Genomic DNA, 17,886 nt, shown 5'->3' on the forward strand with positions numbered 1-17,886 from the left:
TGTGCCTACAACGCTTTAATTGCTGACATTTTTACAAAGGCTTTGGGAAAAGTCAAGTTTGAATTTTTACTCCGCAAGTTGGGCATCTATGATCCGTATGCTCCAACTTGAGGGGGGTATTTGAGATATTCTAGATAATCTAGGATATTATTGTGATATATTTAGGTAGCATATCTTATGAAAAGATATGATAGAATATTGTGGAAAGTTTAGGTTGTTATCCTAACTTTATATATACTTGTATATTGTAGCCATGAAGTTGAATGTGATTATAGAGAATATTTTCTTTATTTGTCTCTTATTTAACAAAAGTATTTGTAAAAGTGGAGTTAATGAAAGAGAGAAATTCCACAATATAAAATAATGATAGATCCTTTTTAAATATAGAAGTGTTGTAATTAATATAAAACAAATATAAAAGAAAAGTGTTGCGATTAATGCGAAAAAGAGGGAGTAATTTGTTTTCCCAAATTACTGCTTCTATTCTACTCAAATCAACTCATTCCTTGCAAGCAGTAGCATATGCCATATGTGATATGTCCAGTCTTCTCTCTAGCTTAGAGTCTGTTCACATTTATTAAACTAAGCTGAATTGAACTGATTGGAGCTGAACTGAGCTTAAATGAATATTTTATGAGAGAAGGGGAAATTGGGAGCTGAATTGAATGAAGCTGAACAGAACTGATTAAAGCTGAACTGAACTGATTATAGCTGAACTGAAGTGAACTGAATTGAAATTAAGAAGCCCTTAGCTAGTCTAATCCAAAATATTTGCATCAATTCAAATACCAAGCATTGCAATTAGCAGCTTCTTCTGGGTTATCTTTTTCAGTCGCCTAAATATACAATTGCCCCTTCACAAAACCCTTAATAAACCCAAAAAAATCCAACATCATCGCTGTTCCTCCTCCGCCGCTGGCAACCGGATTCGCCGGAAACCCATCTACGCCGCCACCCCACCCTTCTTCCCTTGGTGGGTTATGCTCATTTCTGTCAAAAAAACCACCCATTTTTTGGTGGGTATAATACATTGTAATGAATAGCTTGTTATCCCATATTACTGCTTCAATTCTTCTTAAATCAGCTCGTTCTATTCTGGGTACTACTTCTTCTACATTTTGTGGGAGTTGTTCTTCTTCCAATTTGTCTTTGAAAAGGAGTTTCAATCACCCACTTGTTAATTCTATCTGTTTGAGTTCTTCATCGTCTGTTTTCTCAAGGTTTGGTGCAATTCACTGTTATTCTTCTAAGAGGAAGTCTCCCACGAAGCGTAAATCGAAGCCGGAACCAGAACCGGTAGTGGAGGACGGTAAGGAGATGGAAAAGGATGCGTTTTTTGTTGTTAGAAAGGGGGATGTTGTTGGTGTTTATAAGACTTTGAGTGAATGCCAAGCTCAAGTTAGCTCTTCGGTGATTTTTCTTACTTTGTCTTGTTTTCAATTTTCAATATTATCAGTAATGTTTTGAAGGATTTATACTAGTTTGTGTTTTATGCTCCGTTTTTTATTTGGGGAATGATTATTTGTGTTGTAATGCAATTTGTTGGACTCTATACATCTGATTATGGTCCAAATTTGTATTCTTTGGCCAATTCACTATATATATAATTAGAATGCATTGGTGGTCTGGTTTTGTAAATTGGCATGGGTCATTGTTTTAGTATTATGAAATGGCCTATAATGTTGTATTGATGACATTTATTGATACAATGTTACATGTTTAGGTTTAGTAATTAAACATACATGAAGTCCCATATCAAGAGAAGGGGGGGGGGGGGGGGGCGTTGGGGTGAGTGGGTTTAAGAGCCTTTAGTTTGCAATCGGGATTTGCGAGGCAATGGAATCCTCCATTCCTATTCAATGCTGTAGTGATATTGATACATTAAACTCTCTTGTATGAAATGTGTGATACAATTAGCTGACAGAATATAGCTTGCATGGTTGACTATGAGTTATGTCTTAGAGAAAGCTGCTGTACTTGCTTGTTTGTTCATACTATTGATTGTTCCTGTTATGCATTTGCATCAGAAGTTCACATTACTAAGGGTTTAGTTTCAGGATAAAGCTGGTTTGGGGAATTGGGGGTTTTTACTTGTATTGGATTTCTTAATTGGGCTTAGTGCAGATAGCTTTTGGGATTTGTAAACCTTTATTTGGACTATACCATGGAATCTTAATAATGATAGAACGTACTAAGAAATGTGCATAATGATGGATACATTGCTCATATATCTTAAGTAGGACTATCCACAGTCCACACTTTATTTTTGACATATTGATAAGGTATTTGTAGCTTACCTTCTGGAGATGCGGGATTATGCTTTACAAAGGAGTTATAGATAATCTAACCTTGATGGGGGTATGCTTGCTAGTTGCCAATTAAGTTTTTTCTACGGAGTATTTCTGAAGTTGCAATGTCTTATTGTATTCCCTTGAACTGTCTTAACTTAATTAAGTTTTGTTTTTAAGGAGTACCCTTTGTTTTGACATGGACAAAGTTTACATTTTCATATTTTATCTTTAGCTTTGCTAAATTCTTTTGTGACATCTCAAAGGAGAGTGTAATAATGTCAATATACTGTTCTTTTTAATGGCGCAGATATCAGATCCTCCAGTAAGTGTATATAAAGGATATTCTTTGCCTAAGGATGATGAAGAATATCTTGCCTCCCGTGGGCTTCACAATGCTCTCTATACCATCAAAGCTTCTGATCTGAAAGATGATCTCTTTGGCACACTTGTTCCTTGCCCTTTTCTGGTTAGATCTGCTTTCACTCAAAAGTGCTTGTGGTTGATGTATAATAAACTCTTTGTGTTTTATTCATGCAAATCTATTTAGCTTTGTAACTATAGTGTTATTTCCATTGCTATTTAGGAACCTACATCTTCCAAAGGTGAGACATCCAGCGTTGATTTGCCACAGAAGAGGCCTCATGACGTGCTAGGAACTGGAAATGTGGTTAGTTTTAGCTTTTATTAAGCCGCATTGATCAGTGGCTGCTTTAAAGCGTTTTGTCTCACATTACTGGCATATCATTAACATTTGCTTTGTGGTCTGATACAAATCATGTCATATAGACTTATCATGATTCTCTGTGGAATATGGCTGTCGATAGAAATATTTCTTCTTGTTTATTTCCATGGATGAATCTTGCTTGTACTACAGCGTGTTTGTTTGAAGGGATAAAAAGGGAGTGTGGGGATTTAATAATTTTTTTGTTTGTTTAAGGGGTTAGGGATTATGAAGCACTAGGAAAAAAAGATAAATGGGCACCGGTTCAAAACCGGCTCTGGGCAACGTTTTTGAACCGCTGCCCTTTAAGGGGTTGCCCATTATAGAGGTTATGGGCACCGGTTCTGAACCAGTGCCCTTTTTAATGAGCACTAATTCAAGGGCCAAACCGGGAGCATAGCATGGGCGGAAACCCGGACGGTGGAAGAATCGGGAGAGGCGAGGTCATTGGAGCAACCAGCCCCCTTCAACTTCCCTCATAATGTGTTCTACACTGTTGAAAGCTAGATCCACATGAGGTGTATACTCTATAATGCATGGCTATAAAAACTCCAGTCACTGTTTGACTGACTAACCAGTGCCTTTTAATGCCTAATTTTTTTGGGTGCTTTTTTCACCTGAATTGGTACACAAATACATGCATAAATATAAACATGGATTTTTCAATAATAAATGATTGTTATATTACAATTTTACTCCCAAAAAAAAAAAAAAAAAAAAAAAAAATCAAAATTGTTCAAAGCTGGGAGTTGGCAGGCAACAGCAGCTGTCCAGTAGGTAGCACATATAGGCAGTATGCAGCAGGCAAGCAGCACAAGCAGGCAACATGCAGCAGTGGATCTAGCCTGGTTTATGTTTTTGCCTTGAGTTTGATCCAGCCAATTCAATATGCAGAACTGATCCAGCTTGTGGGTCAAACTTGACACACTGAACATTGGAAAGATAATGTATACAGATTATTGTCCCAAAAGGAAAAGAGATAAGCATTGCTAAATCCTATAACAGCAAAGTTTTTATAACCTACATTTACCCTACAAGTATGCCAAAATGAGTTAGTGACTGCTTAGCCATAGATCAGACCAAATTCAAAAAAACTTCTAGCCTCTTTTCTCCAAGAAGTTAATATCTAACAGCTATATATGAGTGATGATACTGATCAGAACAATAGTGAAGATGGCATGGGGCACACAGATGAGCTACATACATTTTATTAAAATTTGAAGGGCAAAATTTTCATTCACAAGTTGCTACAATAACTTGTAACTATTCATCTGTCTCACCATACCTTAAGCAGCATCAATGCCAATTTTAAGTCTCCAAACCCAGTTCAGGGTGAATTTCTTACTGTTTGAACCTGATCATGGCCAAGTGAAAGAGTTGGTAATTCAAAGACCAATGAAAAAATAAATTTTGCGTACCCTTAGCTTTTTGATGTTGCTACCTTACCATATAGGCTGTCAGCTAGTGATCCACCACGCATATGTTTTTTAAACCAATATCTGCTGCTTTGATTCGTGACAGAACCCTTCCAAAGATACCAAGTTCTGATGTCTAATTTGTGATAGTAGATGAACCTAAAACAAATACAAACCTTTTATAAGGAACTCTACTGTTACTCTGCTAGTAGTTAGAATATTGTATATGCAGCAAGTACGAATGTAATAATTCTGTCTGTTCACCTTAGAAATTGAACCTCGTTACCAAAGGAATCAGCTCCAACTCCCCAAGTTGAGTCTTATCAGATCGAACTTTCACTGCTACCATCTTTCCATCAGGAAGCTTCCCAATGTTAACAGACCTAAAACTCCCTTGCCCAATTACATCCTTAAAGTTATTTGTCGGTTTTTTAATTTCTTTGTAAGAAAAGACTCTATCTGCATTCCAATTTCTGATTTCAGCTTCTTCCTCTGAGCATTACAGTATAATACCCATGTTAGGGTGAAGGCATGATGTTCATAATAGAATCAGTACCAAAGTACTGAAATAGGGGCTCAGAAACAAGTTGAGCTTACTTGATATGTTATTCAACATTGGGGTTTTCTTTATCACATATGAGAAGATTGAGAACACCGACAAACCAATCAAAATAACCACACATATGCTTCCAATAACTGCACCAAGTATGATGGCTTTATGTGTGTGGCCTCTGTGCTTCCTTTCAGGGATTAAAGTAAATTGAGGTGCCTCGATTGGAGCTTCTCCTGAACTGCTACAAGCAGATGTAGAGAAAGACAGGCACAATTTCCTGTATCCTGAGCCAAAATTACATTATTACAATCAAGGTTAATGGTTTGTTTTCAACCAGCTGCTGAACTAGAGAACTAAGGCTTTGTTCAATCTTACTTGAGAATCACATCCTCTTTCTTCAAAGAGTGCGAAAGAGGCCCTCTTAATTTATTTTTCCAGGTTACTGAAGATAGCCTCTTTTTTAGTAGAGTATACACACAAAGATGGAATTCTTGGGGGAATATTACGACATTGTATGCAAGATTTAATCTCTTACAGTAGATGGAGCTTCTTTAAAGCGCTTAACTTGTCAGGAACTGTTCCCTGTAAGCTGTTGTTTTGCAAGTCCCTACAGAAAGAAACCAAATAATAAGTTTTAGATGAGTACAGTTACTGAGGCGGTAAGTTTTTATAGTTCAGGACTAACATATGATGACTCACAGAATTTGAAGATTCGCCTTGCAATGAATAGAAATGGTCATATTATAAGGGTTTTTCTACCTACTGATTGCTTTGGAGACTTTAAAAATCCAGCTTTCTTGTGATCATCTGCAGCAGGGGTTGTTAAGCATTATATGAGAAAGATGTATCAAAATGGGGTTGATTGTACTCTGCATCGCTTTTCTGTCACTCAATTACTGGCTGTGAGCCCTAATACATCAATAATTTTCTTTTTTACACATCCTTCTTCCCGGGAGAATTCTGTTGTGTTGAAGCACAAATGGCTGCTTTGATGTGTTTCTGAATTTGAAAAGAAATCTAATTTCTTGATATTGCCAGTGCGAAAAGTCACAAGTGTTTTTCATTTTGCAGGGAGATGTTGGAACCTCTACAGATCCATTGAGCAAGCTTCAAAAGTTGGATATTGTGCCTTCTGATACTGTGAGTATGTTTGAATTGCTCTGAACTCTGACATTTGTTTATTTGTTTGTTCTTATGTTTGCTTTTTCTTTTTTTTTTTTTCTTTGTATGAAACAATAACCATGTTTATGACTCTTTGGTGACGTATGTGTCCACTTTTGCTTCTAAAAGCTCAAGAGTGTTTTTATCATCCAGGAATGGAATATTTGATGGTGCTTTATTGATTAGATGTTGCAGTGATTCCAGTAGAATCTGATCCCTTGTTTGTGATTGACAGCAATCTTGTATTCTTCATTTTGATGGTGCTTCTAAAGGAAATCCTGGACAAGCTGGTGCTGGAGCTGTGCTTCGTACTTTAAATGGAAGCTTGGTATAAAATTAATATCATTAATAATATATTTGAGTTTCTAGTTATCAGATTTTACTTTTTCTAACTGATTTGAGTATCCATCTAGATTTGTAGAATACGTCAAGGCTTGGGAACTGCCACCTGTAATGCGGCTGAATATCGAGCTGTTATTTTAGGATTAAAGAAAGCTCTTGAGATGGGTTATACAAATATTCAAGCGCAAGGTGACAGCAAACTTGTCTGCATGCAGGTTTTACCTTCTCTTTTTCTTATGGGGAACAAGTTTTTTCATGATGTTATTCCTCGAGGAGAGTGATATTCTGTCAACCTTGATATCTTTTATTTGCTCTTTCTTGTTTGAGTAGAGGAAGAAGGGCTATTAGTCTGTCTTTTGTGATATCATTTTCCTAACCTTCAGAAATAGTAAATTACTTTACTAGGCACCATGTGATCTTTTGAATCCTAGCTATATAATTAAGGCTAGATTGATAGTATTTGCCTGGTGTAGTCATACACCAAGGATAGACTTTTTGTTCTGATTTACAAATGAGAAAAATAAGAACCATAATTTATTATGGTCTTCAATATTGGTTTATGTTCTGCATTGTAAAATCTGTCCTACATAAAATACTAAGCGTTTTTACCAACACACTGATGCTCTACGCACAATCTTGAAACTTGTTGGTTGTCTACTTTGTCATAATGAACATGCTGAACTTACATGCAATTTCCTTTTTCTTAGGAAAATTTGCCAAAAATCACCTTATAAAACACTCTTTTTTGTGGGAAACCACCTTATAAATAAAACTTTTAAGAATAAACCTTAAATTAAATTATATTTGTGATACACCACCTTAAATTAAACACACTTTTTTTTATTTTATTTATTTATTTTCATTTTTACAAGGTGATTTCCCACAATTTTTTTAAATTTATTTATTAGGTGTTTTCTGGCAAATATGCCTTTTTCTTACATATAGAAACTTTATTTGCTGAGACTTGTTGATGCATATTCTTGCCTTTTTGTGTACTTAATTTGTTTAGGATTTGACATTGCCTCTAAAATGCAGCTTCAGGGTTTATGGAAAGTCAAGAATGAAAATATGTCTACCTTGCATGCAGAGGCAAAGCTTCTGATCAACAAGTTCACATCTTTTAAGATCAGTCATGTTTTAAGGGTGAGTATGCTGCCACAAGCTGGTCTTAAAACATACGACTTGATTTACATCTATTACTTTTGCTCTTGCTTGTACCTTTTGCATTCACTCATTTGGTTTCATCTTCCTTTGAGTATTTGCTACTAAAGCAGCCATTAGCTAAGTGGTAGAATTTGGTCTTGAAGGCACACTAGTGTGCTGTCTATTCCTTTTCTTTTTCTTTTTTTTGCGCTTGGGGTGGGGGGTGGTGTTTATCTTGAATGTGTCTTAACTTCTTTCAGGATCATCAAAATTATCTTAGAACTCACAATTTATCACTTTTTTTGTTTTTGGATAGGAATTACCTTCTTGTATTTGGGTTGCTTAGATGTGGGTGGTCCTTTGGCTCGTCTTTAGCAGAGTAGAAAGTTTATTGAATTGAGAAGCATAGTTTTTTTTGTAGATGTGTTTACTTAATTTTCAGTTTATAAATGTTTCGCAGCCTGTATTTCTCAACTGGTTAAGGTTTAACATTGCACATCTTGACTGATCAACCCTATCCCTTAGGGCATATACTTGTGGGATCTTTGATGGCTCGTACTGATATGTGGATGAGATGAGAAATAAACCATTTGTTTGAATACTTTACCAAATTGCACAATGAATTTTATCGTATGTCTGTGTCATGACCAAGGATTACTTGCAGGAATTCAACTCTGATGCAGATGCACAAGCAAATTTTGCTGTTAGTCTTGCTGGTGAGTTGCACTCTTTACTAATTTATTACATATAAAACCTTCCTACTCTCTGGCTGACCAGTTTCTCTGCTATAACAGATGGTCAAGTTCAGGAGGTGTTTTCTTAGCTCAAATCTTGTAAAGTCGGGTTTTGGAACCTCAATAGCAGAATCAGTTAGCTGCTGCATACCTTTTTGGCTTTCCATCTTTTATTTATCAACTTTCAAATAATATTGCATACAGGTGAATAAGAAATTGCACCTGCTTTTGGGCTGAACATACTCAACAAAAATCATCAACATTAAGACCCTGTGACATTAAACTTGTAGCTTTACATGTCTAGCGACAATTGACACCATGAAAGCAACAAAGTGAGATACAGTATGGAGAAACAAATCCTGATACTGAAAAGGTATTTCAGGTAGCATTAACAAGATCTCAGTAATCAGTATACTATATACTCTCTGTCCGTTTTGTAGGAGGTTTGAAAAAAGTCGTCATATGTACTGAATCACTGATATGGTGGATTGGTTGTGGTTGATTTTACCATGATCCTAAGAATGAAATATTTATATAGGTTTTTTTTATTTGACATTGGCATTAATGGCATATGCTTAATTATGCGACTTATTTTTGGACGGAAGGAGTATTTTTTGATCTTTTTGAGCTTACAAGGCTGATTGACAAATTGTCAAAAAATTATTGCTTATTATAGTAATAGTTTCATGGACAATTATGTACTTGACGCTCTATAACTAGGGATGTCAATGGGGCGGGGCGGGGCGGATGTTGGCATTCCCATCCCCATCCCCATCCCCATCCCCACCTAACATTTTCATCCCCATTCCCGCGGCGTGTCTAAAATTCATCCCCATCCCCGCCCCGGGGGGTACAATTTCAAAACCATCTCCGCCCCACCCTCCACTTGGATATTCACCCCTACCTAATCCCTGCCAAAGACCCGCCTAATCCCCACCCAAGACCCACCTAACTTCCACCTTTCAAATACACAATCCTACATAATTAATGTAGAAAAAAAAAACATTTTAAATATTACACATCTTTTGATTTATAATATAAGTGTATTACAAAGTATTATAATTAACATTTTATAAAATAGTATAAAAGTATAGAATTTGTTTTAAAAGATAAATAAATGTGGGTATAAGGTGGGAATAGGGTGGGTACGAATTGGGGCGGATGGGGCGGGGCGGGGATTGGGCGGGTACAACCTAAAATCCACCTCGCCCCATCACCTATGGCGGGTATGGTTTTCATCCCCATTCCCGCCCCACCACTCGCCAAACCAAGACCCATCCCCGCCCCACTGGGGCGGGTCTCCTACTTGACCCGCTCCACTGACATCCCTACCTATAACTCCTGAGGCAATTAGGTATCATTTCTCACAATACGTAGCAAACATGGACAAATTGACTTCTCACACTTAGTAGCAAATGTGCATGGTAGGGGTGCTTATGATGCGAGTCGAGTTCGAGTTTGGGGTAGCTCGACTTGACTCGACTCGTTAACATATTGAGTCGAAGTAAATCGAGTCGAGGTTTGACCGAGTCGATCTCGAGTAGCTTGCAACTTGATCCGTGTTAGTATATTCCTATTTAGTGTAACATTTCTTCATTATCTTTAATTTTGTCGTTTGATAAATACATGTATGATCATACATATGAGTATATAAATAATTGTTATTTATTAATTATTAATGTAACATAAAGTTTTTTTTTACCAAAATGTTTTAATTATTAGTAAATATAATATTATATACAGGAATTCTAGCTTTTTATGAGCTTTTGAGTTGAGTAAAGAGCTACTCGACTCGTTAACATTTTGAGTCAATCTCGAGCTCGAGACGAGTCGAGTTTTGACCGAGTCGAACTCAAGTAGCTTGCGAGTTATCTCATCTCATAAGCACCCTTAGGCGATTAGATGGGTTGTCACGGTAAAAACAATGACTACCATGACCATAGGGGTGTAAATGAACCAAGCCGATCAATATTCTACTCGGATTCGAGCTCGGTTGAAGCTCGTTCATATTCATTTATTTAATAAATGAGCCGAGCTTGAACAAATTTTAAAGCTCGTTTAATAAATGAACTTGAACACGAACATAAGTATGTTCATTTAGATAAGTTAAGGAGTTAGGAGTCGTGCCAGCGGGGGAAGGAGGGGCTAGTTTGCCAACATTAATCTTAATAATACACTTTTTATTATTGTGGGCTACATTTTGCCACATAGGATAGTTTATGGTGGTTATTTTTTACTTGATCACTTGTGAATTTTCAATACTAAAACTCTAAAAGAATTTGATTTATTTCTCAACTCTTGTGGACACATAAGCATGATTCAAATTTAAAGTCATCTAACTAGCTGACTTTACTCAACTTAATCCGCTATAATTAAACCCGACTCACTAACCCAAATTGACATAGTGTCGAGTTGTCGACCAATGTCTAGCCTAGCCCTCTAGGTGAGTAATAGAACCTTATTGCTGTACTTGGAGACCAAGCAAAGCAATCCAAATAAATTCTTCTAACAAAAATAATGAAAATTGAAACATTCCAATAAATTTCCCCTCATTTCTGTTTTCTCCCTCCATTTTCTCCAGAGTTTTTCCAAAATCAAGGGTATGACCACATGACCTTTGTTCAAATGCGTAACCTTCTACTTCGATCTCTCACCCTCAAATCCAATCCACCGCCGATACCTTCGCCGGCGTCGGCGCCGGCAATTTTCTTCAGTTCGAAGCTTTCACCACCGCCTCCGCCGCCGCAGTCGTCATACTCCGCCGGAACAGTAGCTGATCTCGTCGCCGACGATGATGAAGACCTCCATATTTCTCCAGTTAGCGTTGTTAAACCTGCTGTCATGCCCACTCTTCTTCAACCTCGTGTCGTCGTCTTTGACGGCGTTTGTCGTCTCTGTCATACCGGTATTCTCTTTCATATATCTCGTACTTCACCTGGAAACGTTGATGTTTTCTTCAATTTTGGTATTTTATTTATGTTTAAGTCAAAATATTATGGAAATGAAATTGTAGTTTGATTCATAACTTTTGAATGATTTGAATTAGTTTTGAATTGAAATTGACACAATTGCGTGTTCGATGGATTTCTGTTTGATTATTTTTGGATGTTGTTCCTATTTTTCCCTAGAATTTTCCTTAATTGGTGTTTGAAGAGATGAAATTTACTGGTCATTTGTCTAATTTCACATTTTCCTGTGTTTACCCCTAATTTACTCTTTCTTTATTGCAAAATTTAGGTTCTGGTTTTACCTTTTACAAGTGATAAGGAGCTGTTATATGTTTTACTGGTATAAGACTAAGCAATGCCTGTCAATTAGCAGAATAATACATAGTGGCTATTTGCGAGTTGTATTAGCTGGTTTGACTATCGAATTAAAATTTACTCCCTCCGTCCCTTAATTAGATTCTTACTTCTCTATGTTATGTGAGGAATAAATGGTGGAAGTAGGAATGTAATTAAGGGACGGAGGGAGTACTTGTATTATTTAGACAAATGGACTGTAGCACTGTACTTGATAGAATTGCATAATGTGATGTTACATCACATAGACTAAGCATCAATGTGTACATTTTAGAACCAAGTAAAACACGTGGTGACCAAAATTAATATCATTTCCTATTGATTATTGACTGTTCTTCTATGCATACATGGGCATAAGGCTTGCTAGAGGGTAACTCGATCCGTAAATTAAACTCAACCCGAGTTCAATAACAAAAATCTTCTAACCTTTAGAGTAGAATTTGTGAGAATTATTGCTAAAGATGACCTAAAATCACTAAAACATGGACTTGCCTCAGAAGGTGACCTAAACCGATCTGATTGGACTTGTTACCGTACATTTGTTTTAGGTTGTTAGAGATATGAAATATCGGAAAATATATGTATGATATATTTTCCGTAGATATTATTCAGAGAATAATATATTTAGGATATTTATGTTAAGATATTATTTTGAGAATATATCTTTAGGATTTATGGTTATGTTAGTATATCTTTAGGAATATTGTTTCCTATCTAATGAGCGTAGGTTTTGTATAAATACTCTACCTATCGATGAATAATACTCAAGCCATTCATTCTCTCTTCACCCATAATTTGACATGGTATTAGAGCGGGTTAGATCTTGGGAGTGTTCACAAAATTTTTCCCCCTGCCGGTGGGTTATTAAACCCACCGGTGGGATGAACCATTATCCAACAATAATTATTATTTTTTCCCCAAATATTAAAGGATCTTGTTTAATGCATGAATCTTGATAAATTGATCATGCGTGACTTTTGTTCTATTGAGACTAGCTTGTGGTTTGTGCTGCTTGCTCAAATTAATCATGAGATTTTTTGTGAGTTTGTGGAGTTGACGAGGTGATTGAGCGTCTAAGCTTGGACCTATGAAAAAAAATCGGCTCTCTTGTGTCGTGAGACAAGATATATTTGGTTTTTGTGAGTTGATTCGAGCATAATTTTGCTTTTTTGGATTTGAGTGTGGTTTACTTTGAAAGACCAATAAGAAATTTGAGTGCGGTTTACTCTGAAAGACCAATAAGAAATTTGAGTGTGGTTTACTCTGAAAGACCAATAAGAAATTTGAGTGTGGTTTACTCTCAAAGACCAATAAGAAATTTGAGTGTGGTTTACTCTGACAAACCAATATTTGATTGGAGCTCGGTTTTGCTCTGGAAAAACAAAAAATTGTTATATTTGCAGGTTCGAAAAGAATGACGTTCCTGTTTGATTGATGACTGATTAGTTCGAAAAGATGAACATTCTCATCGTTGAAAAAGAAGAGACAAAAATTGAAGGCGACATCACAAGAGTGTGCATCTCGGCTTCAACAAATTGAAGAATTTTCAATCACAACGTTCGTGTTACTGCCGTTACGATTGCGGGAGGGCGTTAGAGATATGAAATATCGGAAAATATATGTATGATATATTTTCCGTAAATATTATTCAGAGAATAATATATTTAGGATATTTATGTTAAGATATTATTTTGAGAATATATCTTTAGGGTTTATGGTTATGTTAGTATATCTTTAGGAATATTGTTTCCTATCTAATGAGCGTATGTTTTGTATAAATACTCTACCTATCGATGAATAATAATCAAGCCATTCATTCTCTCTTCACCCATAATTTGACAAAAATATATGTATGATATATTTTCATACATATATTTTCCGATATTTTCATATCTCTAACATAGGTACAAGCAATGTGACTTGTCTATTTTAGGTGAACTACATAACAGGATTAATTTTCTTTTTCATTTGTTTGCAGGTGTGAAATTGATTATCAAAGCTGATAAGTACGAGAAGATTAAGTTCTGTTGCCTTCAGTCTAAGACTGCTGAGCCATATATGGAAATTTGTGGTGTGGAAAGAAAGGATGTGCTTCGCCGCTTTATATTTGTTGAAGGTTTAGGCCAATACCATCAAGCTTCCACAGGTTAGGACCCTCATCTTCCTGTAGTATGTAGCATTAACTTATAAGATATGAACTATTGATTTATTATTTGTTTAACTAGCCAAGTATTTGTCACTTTAATCTCAATTTCGATACGTAGAATTCTTCTTAGTGTTGTATGTATACCATCTGTTTGCTGTTCACGCGTTCTCTCCAGATGTGGCTTATTATTGAAATTGTTTTCCAACTTATATATTAAATTTCTGCGCTGGGTTGAATCAGATTTATGTAATTGTAAAAGGATGAACACATATGACTTGTATATATTGCAGCCTTTGGCAGTTGTCAGTTTTTCGGACAGGATTGTGTTATCCCTTTTGGTCATTGCTTGTTTGATATAGTCGATCAGGTAAACAAACCAATTAGGTTCACGACTCATTTGGTCTGTGGCAACTAGATTTATGACTTCGAAACAAAGTCTCAAATTTCAATAGGTCTGCGAAACTAGTATAAAAGTAGTCTTCAGAATTGGGGGTTTTAGAACACAAAAGCATGCTTGAAGGTAGACCTTGTGTTGTGATGCTATCAGCCTATCAGGTTCTTGTGATTTGTATGGTGACCAGTTAATTTTTTTTTAATGTGTCACTTTGGAGGTAATATTTGGTGGTGGTCTTTGGTTAAATTTGTGTCTTAATCGCTTTCTGGTGATGGTGTTTAATTTAAATTTATCTGCCATTGTTTGCCATGTCAAATAGTGTTCTAACATCGGGGCTTGAATATGTTGCAGCTGCATTGAAAGTTATGTCATACTTGCCATTTCCCTATTCAGCGCTGAGCTCTCTCTTGGTAATTCCCACTCCAGTAAGGGATGCTGTCTATGATTACATTGCTAAACGGCGCTATGACTGGTGCGGAAAGGAGAAGGAATGTCTTGTTTTGAAGGAACCGGAGTTGCTTAAGCGATTTATTGACAGGGAAGAACTTCTGGAGCGACCTCAGTCAGATATCTAGTTGGGTTTGCATAATGTAGTTGTGCCTTATCACTGCATCTTTACACAGTTGTCCTTTTTCATCTCTTGTTTTAGTTGATTGACTTGTATAAGTTGTAAATAGTAGAATGAAAGGTAGGCCGGCCTACACCACGGCAGAGTTTTTTGTTTGTAAATAAGGTAAAATATTTGACAGTAACCTAGTGTAAAATGAAATTCTGTTTTTCAAGTTGTTGATTTTCTGTCTGATTGAGGCAAAATACTATCTCCGGCTTATTAATTTGATCTAACTCGACTATCAACACCACTCCCAAGTTTCACATGGCTTTTTAATTTTCATTTACCAATGTTGAATCAACTGTTAAATGTTGCAGGAGAACATCCAAATCGCAATCCTGCATTTAGTTGGTTCATTCTCAAATTGAACAGAGTTACATGATCACTCCTTTAAAACTTTAAGCATGCAATTATGTGAGGGGATTGGACAGCATTCTTTGTACTATGTAAAAAATAATTATAGAAGAGAACATCAGCTAATGATTCTAGCTATTGCTAAACGTCATTAAATGTAATTATGAAGTACTTATATGATTTTCCGAGTTTTCTCAAGGCCTGATGCCTTAACAGCAACAGAAGCTACATTTGCTAGCTCTACATTCCTAAGAACAGTATCATATTTCAAATATTCTGATAGCAAAGCTATATCAAAATTACTTTTACTCGGGTCCCAGAGGTCACTTTAGTCACTACTCGCATTACTTGCTATTCCCGCTTGTCCATTCCTCCCAGTCTTTGTCTATATTTTTTTGAGCCCACTTAACAGCTATCCGTGCAGCTTGAGGTCCTCCAGGCAGTCCGCGTTCATTCAGAGTATCAGCCATATCAATGAAAGGAATCACTAGCAAAGTGCCCGGTCCCCCATATTCTGAGTGCAAGAAGTTATCCAAGATCTGTTGACATTATAAGAAAGCAGTTACTTGCCTGATTACATCATAACTTAAATGAAACTAAAAACACATCATAGGAAACTGTCAAACGAGTATTGAAAGTACACAATGTCAGAAACATATAATCCTTCAGAGTCAGGATACATGTGAAACAGGGATTAACAGAAAGAGCTTCTAAGCAAATCCAGTGATGGAATTCCAGATTGATGTTTACTAGGTGTTCATTGCGTATAGCAGGATAACCTTGAGTCATTTTAACCCCATCTCAGAGGTGAACAAAATCATCCAAACTCATGGATTTTTCTTTTTTCTTTGAAACATACATTAATTCTCTAAGTAACCTGAACACCCCAAAACACCACTACGTATGCTACAGATATCTATAAAAGCCCGAGATTGGATCTTTTAAATTTTAACCTATCTTTGAGAAGTATATATCATCTCTCGGATAACCAAAGAATTCAGGGATATTTCAGCATCTTCTGCCATAGTCTTTTGATAACACTCTACAAGGTATTTGGCCAGATGAACTGAGCAGTCAGACCTTGTTCCTAGATTATATATTGTTATCTCATACTTTCTGTCTCCATGTGGTGCACATCTGGGGAAGAATACAGAAGTACTAGCTCGACATTCCCCTACCATTCTTCCTCTCTTTTAACTATACATATATATTACATCTTGCAGTAGAACCATGTAAAATCTGTAGCAACTGAATCAGATTATTGTTGAAATAGCCACTGAAACGACGTCTAACAGTAAAGTATACAAGCATAAATTACACATTTACACAATGACTAATGCCTACGATTCATCCAAAATCTTTCACCAAACTTGAAATCCTACATATTTTACACTTTATGTGTAGCATACAAATTTGAATATAATGAAAAAACTTATTGATTAGAATACTATAAGCTTCAATCCGCCTAGAAGTTTTGATTTATTCACACAGCATGCCTTCACAACAACAAAACCCCGTTAAAAAAAAAAAAACAAGAAAAAAAAAAAAAAAAAAACCCAAAACCAAATTATTTTTTCATCCAACTTGAGAGGCTGAGGCAGTGTATATAACTAGAGCATGCTCATAAGTTTCCAAGAATATGTATGTAATCTACAACAATGCCATAAATTATCCATCAAACTTTGAAATAACCCAAAAATTTTCAGACAGTCACCTAAATTACCCAGAAAAATTTTCAATTAATAAACATTCATAATCAATTGCACAAAATTCAACCTTTTAATTAAAAAAATAACAGTTTGTTAACTGGGTTAATTACCTCAGTGCAGATTTCTACAACTTCATCCACTTTATCTCCAAAAATATCTTTGTTTGACAACTTCCTCTGTAAATGGGTCTTGAATTTCTCTATCTCCTGTATACCCCCAATTAAATTAAATTAAATAAGACAACAATTAACATAAAAATGGCACATAAAATGAACAAGATTAAAGAAAATGCACAAATATTTACAGATTCAGCAAATTCAGGAATTGGGTCTGGGAATTTGTACTCAGCTGCCTTGCAAATTAGTTGTGTAGTGGAATGAAGTTTTTTGTGTATGGGAAAATTCCATTGTTGCATTGAGTTGGGTGTACAATTTTTAGAGAAATTAAGAGTTTTGGGTAGATTTGAAGGATTACAAGTAGCAGAAGTAATGAAGAATGAGGAATTTTCTATTGCAAAAGTTGAAAGAGTAGGAGCAAGGCTCCAAGCCATTTTTATTGGTTTTGCGCCTTATCTATTAACTCTCCTTCATAGAATACAAATATACAATATTAGCATGACATGCTATTATGACTAGATGAACTTCTAACATCAGCTATTCAGCTCCCTAAGGTCCTTAACCAACGAGTCCTTTCGGAAGTCGCGGTACACTATTCTCTCTGTTTTAAAATAATTTTATACGGTGTTTTTTGTGGAACATAGGATAAGAAAATGAGATAAATTGTTTTAAAAAAATTGATTAGACAAAAATAAAGTGGTGAAAGTGAGCATAATATAGCACACACTTACACTTAAGTGCATATGTTTGTTTGAGGCTGATAACTTGGTGAATGAACTAGACTTGACATGTTTCATGGGATATTCTCAATCACATAATCGATATTAGTAGTGTAAAATCAAACAAGCTTGAATCATTTTCGGTTTTGTCATTGTTTAAATGAGGCAAATTAAGC

At 35.8% G+C, this 17,886-nt stretch overlaps 3 protein-coding genes across 6 annotated transcripts; 2 read left to right on the forward strand and 1 right to left on the reverse strand.

Moving 5' to 3' along the window:
- Positions 1 to 829: 829 nt before the first annotated feature.
- On the forward strand, positions 830 to 8,959 carry LOC145641955 (uncharacterized). Of its 3 annotated transcripts, XM_081693006.1 has the most exons (11): positions 830 to 1,099; positions 1,221 to 1,410; positions 2,599 to 2,757; positions 2,875 to 2,958; positions 6,052 to 6,120; positions 6,377 to 6,469; positions 6,555 to 6,698; positions 7,519 to 7,626; positions 8,291 to 8,342; positions 8,421 to 8,437; positions 8,565 to 8,959. In XM_081693006.1, the coding sequence occupies exons 2-11, from the start codon at positions 1,318 to 1,320 to the stop codon at positions 8,595 to 8,597; spliced, it is 852 nt and encodes a 283-aa protein (XP_081549132.1). In that variant the 5' UTR covers positions 830 to 1,099; positions 1,221 to 1,317; the 3' UTR covers positions 8,598 to 8,959. The 3 variants fall into 3 exon arrangements, with proteins under 3 accessions (XP_081549132.1, XP_081549119.1, XP_081549125.1); XM_081692993.1 differs by having other exon boundaries at positions 830 to 1,410; XM_081692999.1 differs by having other exon boundaries at positions 830 to 1,410; positions 7,525 to 7,626.
- A 1,884-nt stretch (positions 8,960 to 10,843) lies between these two features.
- On the forward strand, positions 10,844 to 15,043 carry LOC145559862 (uncharacterized). The gene is made up of 3 exons (XM_081621172.1): positions 10,844 to 11,265; positions 13,641 to 13,808; positions 14,554 to 15,043. Exons 1-3 carry the CDS (start codon positions 10,971 to 10,973, stop codon positions 14,775 to 14,777), a joined length of 687 nt encoding a protein of 228 aa, XP_081477298.1. The 5' UTR covers positions 10,844 to 10,970; the 3' UTR covers positions 14,778 to 15,043.
- Positions 15,044 to 15,289: 246 nt separating this feature from the next.
- Positions 15,290 to 17,511, reverse strand: LOC145559962 (protein PLASTID REDOX INSENSITIVE 2, chloroplastic-like). Of its 2 annotated transcripts, none has more exons than XM_081621249.1 (4): positions 17,168 to 17,511; positions 16,986 to 17,081; positions 15,375 to 15,705; positions 15,290 to 15,337 (listed from the first exon to the last, which is right to left on the reverse strand). In XM_081621249.1, exons 1-3 carry the CDS (start codon positions 17,423 to 17,425, stop codon positions 15,511 to 15,513), a joined length of 549 nt encoding a protein of 182 aa, XP_081477375.1. In that variant the 5' UTR covers positions 17,426 to 17,511; the 3' UTR covers positions 15,290 to 15,337; positions 15,375 to 15,510. The 2 variants fall into 2 exon arrangements, with proteins under 2 accessions (XP_081477375.1, XP_081477443.1); XM_081621317.1 differs by having other exon boundaries at positions 17,180 to 17,507.
- Between the last annotated feature and the right edge of the window lie 375 nt (positions 17,512 to 17,886).

This window comes from Chenopodium album, chromosome 1 (genome assembly GCF_948465745.1).
Source record: "Chenopodium album chromosome 1, dcCheAlbu1.1, whole genome shotgun sequence".
Taxonomy (NCBI): Eukaryota; Viridiplantae; Streptophyta; class Magnoliopsida; order Caryophyllales; family Amaranthaceae; genus Chenopodium; species Chenopodium album.